Source organism: Hypanus sabinus, chromosome 8, assembly GCF_030144855.1.
Source record: "Hypanus sabinus isolate sHypSab1 chromosome 8, sHypSab1.hap1, whole genome shotgun sequence".
NCBI classification, from domain to species: domain Eukaryota; kingdom Metazoa; phylum Chordata; class Chondrichthyes; order Myliobatiformes; family Dasyatidae; genus Hypanus; species Hypanus sabinus.
This window is the reverse complement of record NC_082713.1, coordinates 30,397,981-30,404,237: the sequence shown is the minus strand read 5'-3', so window position 1 is coordinate 30,404,237 and position 6,257 is coordinate 30,397,981. Positions and strand designations below refer to the sequence as shown.

The window sequence follows — 6,257 nt, the reverse complement described above, 5'->3', positions numbered from 1 at the left end:
CATGTAATAAATTAACCTGAATCCGAGTGTGATTTGCTCCCTGATAACATACACACCATAATATTAACCAATGAGTGTACAACAATCTCAAATGAGGCAGCATCACTTTCCCCAATCTGTTTCATCTCACCTCCAAGCGAAATTTCTTTTCGCCTACAAACCCATAGGCGTTCATAGCACTGAAGTGCCCTGACACCAATTATTCATGTTTATGATGCTGAGTACATTTGGTGAAGGACTATGTGCAGCATAAGCACTGTGCTTCGGCCAGTGCAACATTGCTTCAGCGATCTGCGCTGTAATACTCTTTGCCTCTTAAGTCCCTTTCGCCCAGCTCCGATATTGATTGACAAGTTCCGCCACTGCACAAAACGTGCCGAACGTGTTTCCGCAACCCTGACGCGTCACAGGAAGCCGCTGACATTGTGATGGATGGACTGGCCGACCATTCAGGAAACGGACCTCTTTTTTTATGCCGGTCGGCATCGACCAATTGATAGAGGACCGGGGCGGGACTATCGTCCAGTACGTGCTGTGCGTGAGTGCATGACAACGTCCATTTCTACTTCGGGCCGTGGAAGCGGGTGCTGTGTGACAGGAGCCAGCGGCAAAACAGTAATCAGCAGCAAAATGTCTCTGTCTAACAAGCTGACCTTGGATAAGGTGGATGTGAAGGGGAAGAGAGTGATAATGAGGTGAGTCGGTGTTAGTTGGGAGGCCGCCAATAAAGTAGGACTTGTCCTCAGTCAGTCTTGCTCATCTTCTCTATTCCTGTTGAGAATCACCTTCATAGTCAGGAATCGCCCTGCAACATTTCTGTTTATATTAGTATAGAGCGGTGATTTAATTTTTAAGGTCACTAATAGTTAACTTGCAGAAAAGAGTCTTTCAACTTCTTAAGCATGTGAGCTGATCCATCCATGAAACTTAATGCATTTTGCCTTCAATTTTGTAAAACACTAGTGCACATTATTAGTGGACGAAGGAACCCAAGGCCAGGCTGTGAGGATCTCATAAACGTTTCGGGGATGGATTAGTTCGCTCGCTGATAGCAGTAAAAACAAAAATATAATCCATATAGAGGCTCATTCCTGCGTTATCAATGCAGCGTGCGGCCGTACTTAGCACCATAACTGGTGTACCAGTGAGCTGAGTTCGAGGATATTGTATTACTGCAGGAGTTCCTCTTAGCTGTGTACAAGGCCTGACAGTTTCAGCGACTTCACTGTGATGTCCTTCCGTTCATCACAAGGTCAGAAGTGCGATTGATAATGTAACATTCACTTCCCCAGATATTGCATTCAATTTGAATTACTAAATGTCTAGTATCATTGGGACCTCACAAGTACTGGACAACCATCATCTCCTGTAGGAGATGATCTTCCTCACGAACAGAAGCGATTCTGCAGATTCTGGAAATCCAGAGCAACACACACAAAATGCTAGAGGAACTCCGATCAGGCAGCATCTATGAAAAAGAGTAAACAGTCGACCCATCATTAAATATCCACAACTGATGCACCTTGGCTTCATTGTGTAATTGATCCAGAAACTGGAAGAATGTAATCAGTGTAAGCATAATTTAATTGGATTTTTGATTAATGTGGATCAAAAGGCCCGTTTTCTTGCTTTGTGATTCAGTGGCTCAGTCCACAAGATACATTGACCTACAGATGTTGTATCCAATTTTTTTTAGTGTTTATTTCCTAAATAGATTTATTTTCTGTTTACACATTCAGCATTGTTGAGAATAAAGTTTTTTTTTATAACAGTGTCTTAATATTTTTACACTCTAGTTTTAAATTCATGCCGTTGTTTCCAAGGAACCAAGCTGGCATTTGAAATGGGTTTAATCTGATTATTGTCTTTTTCATGTAATCTTATTTTGCTGGTTTTTATTTTAGTTGATTTTTGCAAAATATTCCTTGAGATTTAGTTTGTGTGTGGTAGAGAATGAAGACCCACTGGTGCAAAAAATGACTGCCCCTATCTTCTGACTAATTAGTGATAGATATTTACTTGAATAACCCTTCTTAAGAATAAAGCTAATGCAAGGTTAGTTTTTCTTTTATTGTTCTTATGGAAGTTAAATCAAAGTTGCACACTTAACTACATGCTGTCAGGGATAGCCTCTTGTAATACCGCAATGTAAGCACATTGATACAATTCATAATTAATTAACTGGTGGAAAACCTTGCCATGATATTTATGTTGCTCAGCAAATTGCTTCCATTTGCCGATATAAGGTGTCCAGAAAATTACAGCTAACTTTGCTCACTGGATGACAACATAGGGCACTGGCTTTCAAATTATCCCTCATATTCATTTATAGTCGACCTCCTAACCTATAGAGTGAATGAGAACATTTGTAGCCAAGTCTTTGCGGTAACATATCAAGTTACCTTAACTCTGTACTTGAAGAACATCTTGTATTCCAGAACAGAGAACCAGGATTGCTGCAAAGAACCTTTGGTTGTCAAAGATACATCAGTTTAAAATTAGAATTACTGTATATGAAAACCCTTTTGGTTCATGATAAAATGATGTGCTGCAATTCTAGTTTAGTAGTTTTAAAATAACTTTTAGCTGTAAATCTTGCAGTATTATGCTCTAAAATTATAGTCCACTGTATTTTCATACAAAGTCTTTTCCAAAATTTTAATATCCCCCGTCAAAATTAGCAATAGAATGATTATTGATTTGAAATAGATTTTTGATGCTAGCTATTAACATTATCAGGGCCATTCAGTCCACAATGTAGAGCATCTGTGAAGCATGAAGTTTAGAGAAAAATGCAGTAGCAAAGTTGTACCACCCTACACGTGGAAATCAGCAACTTTGGTCTGAACACGTGTGAGTGCTCTGAATAAGAATCTCAAAAGCTGTCCATGAGTCATCATTCAAAGTTCTTATTACCAAATCGACCAGCTTTATTTCAGGGTACTGGGAGCTGGGTGGGTGGAAAATCTGTGGTGTTGAAAATGTGTTTTGTACATCCTGAAAATGTTTAATAGACAATGCAGAAGTTTATTAAATCTATGGCATTTATTTAGAGTCTGCCATAACAGAAAGAAGCCAACTTGCCTCAGAGTCCAAATTTTCTCTGTTAGTATGTTTTGACCCAGAAACAATATTAATCTTAGTATGGCAATACATTAATATGGTAGAATATGTCACCATATACTACCATGCCTGCAAGAAAATGAATCTCAGAGTGGTATATGGTGACAAAACATACTTAGACAATTAACCTTAATTATAATACCAAGTTTTCTGGCATATGTTCACCTTTTACAATGTGTCTAAGTCTGTTCATTCCTCTGTCAGAGTGATTTTTACTGCTCATCAGTTTCATTGTTCAGAACTAGAACGTGGAAATGATGAGTTATTGATTTGGATGAGTAAGTTTAAGATGTGGAATGTGAAGTAAGGGTGAATGGGGGGCATTTTCTATTGTGCAAGAGGGATTGTTAACAGCAATACTATTTAAAATTGAAAACCATTGATCATTTGCAAGATGTATTCAAAATCTATGTCATTGTGAGGTTCTGGTAGTGATCTATCCTGGTGAACTTCATGTCAATATTGAAACTAAAAATCACTTTGCAGTCTTAGATGCATTTCACAATGTTAAAGCATTTGATTCAAGTTCAAGTTTAATTGTCATTCAACCATACCTGATTATTCAGGAATATAGCCAAATGAAACAGCATTACTGCAGCATATTTTGCAAGGTGCAAAATATAGTACCAATAGTCATTCACAGCACAAGGCACACATAAGATAGCAGTAAATTACAGTCACAACTAACAAAAATATAGTCCCAAGTCCCAGAGTTAACAAATGTTGCAGCAGTCTGCAGTCGAACACAATACTTGTCTTCTGCTGAGTGAACACTGGAGGGCAGCACCAACTCCAGCATAGATGCTGTGCCACACTGCTATCATTTTTAAGATGACCTCGAGTGATGGGTGAGGATTGTATAGCTGATTCCCACTGTAGAGAATCTTTGGAAAAGTCTTTGAGATTAGGGGTTGAAGAAGAAGAAAAATATATATGCATTTCCTTTTAATGACCTCAGTGTATAGCATTATTTTAAAACACTTTAAGTGTTGCACTGTGGATAATTCCAGTGATTTTATGATATATGTAGATGAAATGTGCAGAGCCTTGGAATGTTTCATGCAAAAGTTGACATCTGTAACAGAGCAGCATTTAGAGCTGTGCTGGATTGCCGGCTTAAATATCAGAATTCAAGTCTTCAAAATGGCATTTGAAATTGGAACTTTTATTCGGAGCCAGGGGTAATAATTTTAATTGAACCCATGTTAAAAAGTTTGAAATTGTCAGTACTAATTGACAATGTTGTTGTTTGTCATCTATACCAACAATCTGGATGATAAATATGATAAATTGGATCAGCAAATTTCCAGATGACACCAAGGTTGAGAGTGGACAACGAAGAAGATGATCAAAGCTTGCAGTGGGAGCTGGACTCACTGGAAAAATGGCAGATGGAACTTAATGCAGTCAAGTGTGGGGTGTTGCACATTGGGAAGACTAAAGGGTAGGTCTTATACGGTGAGTGGTAGGGCACTGAGGAATGTGGTAGAACAGAGAGGTCTGGGAATACAGATCCAAAATTCCTTAAAAGTGCCATCACAGGTGAATAGGGTCATAAAGGAAGCTTTTGCACACTGCCCTTCATTAATCAATGTATTGAGTATAGGAGTTGGGATGTTACGTTATTTTTTATAAGATGTTGATGAGGGCTGATTTGGAGTATTGTCTGCAATTTTGGTCACCTACCTACTGGAAAGATGTAAAATTTACAAGGATGTTGCCAGGACATGATTTATAGGGAAAGGCTGAAAAGGTTAGGGTTTTATTCCCTAGAACATAGAAGATGGAGGTGTGATTTGATAGAGGCATACAGAATTTTATGGGGTTTACATAGGGTAAGTGCAAGCAGGCTTTTTCCACTGAGGTTGGGCGAGACTAGAACTAGAGATCATGCGTTAAGGGTGAAAAGTGAAATGTTTGAGGGGAACCTGAGGTGGAACTCAGAGGATGGTGAAAGTGTGGAATGATCTGCCAGTAAAAGTGGTGGATGCAGGTTTGATTTCAACATTTAAGTGGGTACATGGAAGGGAAGGTTATGGAGGATTGTGGTCCAGGTGCAGAAATACGGAACTAGGCAGATTAGTGGTTCGCTATTGACTAGGTGGGCCAAAGGACTGTGCTGTAGTTCTCTATAACGGAGTCTAGTCACCACTTTTCTCAAACCCTGGGCACAATGTAATGTCCCAATATAAAGTATTATATAGAAACATTGAAAACCTACAACACAATACAGGCCCTCCCACCAATACAGGCCCACAAAGCTGTGCCGAACGTGTCCTGTCCTTAGAATTACCTAGGCTTACCCATAGCCCTCTATTTTTCTAAGCTTCATGTACCTATCCAGGATTCTCTTAAAAGACCCTATCGTTTCAGCCTCCACCGCTGCTGCCAGCAGCCCGTTCCACGCACTCACCACTCTCTGTGTAAAAAAAAAAAAAAAAAAAAATTTACCCCGACATCTCTGTACCCACTTAAGCACCTTAAAACTATGCCCTCTCATACTAGCCATTTCAGCCCTGGGGAAAAAGCCTCTGACTATCCACATGATCAATGCCTCTCATTATCTTGTACACCTCTATCAGGCCACTTCTCATCCTCCGTCGCTTCAAGGAGAAACAGCCAAGTTCACTCAACCTATTCTCATAAGGCATGCTCCCCAATCCAGGCAACATCCTTGTAAATCTTACAATCCTTGTGGATTTCCAACAATCTCCTGATTGTAGCCAGTTATATTTCTTTTTAAAATGCTTTTAGTGTTGTTGCTTTTTGTCCAACTCCCACCGAATCCCACCACCCCCCACCCACAACCCATCACCATCTCTTTGTGACATTATGCATTCTTGTTTTCTGAATGTACTTCCCTGTTGGCTTGCCCAGGGTAGTTTTTGTGAATGGACTGCAGCTGAATCAAATCTATTCTTGCACAACTTCAACACTATGTATTTTCCTGACGAACCTGTGGTCTATCCGCTTCCAATAAACAGAGACTGAGCAAACAGTTGGAAAAGGGGGAACTGTATTTTGTCTTGTGTCATAACTTCTGCATATCCTGTAATACTTTGCAGCCAGTTAAATATTATTTTTAAGTGCAGAATCATTGTTGTGATACAGTAACATTTAATTGCTTAAAACAA

The 6,257-nt window shown here is 39.4% G+C and overlaps 1 protein-coding gene across 1 annotated transcript in view; it reads left to right on the top strand.

Moving 5' to 3' along the window:
* The first annotated feature begins 417 nt into the window (after positions 1-417).
* The window catches only part of pgk1 (phosphoglycerate kinase 1), a 29,603-nt gene continuing 23,763 nt past the window's right edge, over positions 418-6,257 (top strand). Inside the window, exon 1 of the mRNA XM_059976895.1 lies at positions 418-695. Within this exon, the coding sequence (XP_059832878.1) occupies positions 433-695 (263 nt within the window). The 5' untranslated portion in view covers positions 418-432. The remainder of the gene's footprint in view (positions 696-6,257) is intronic.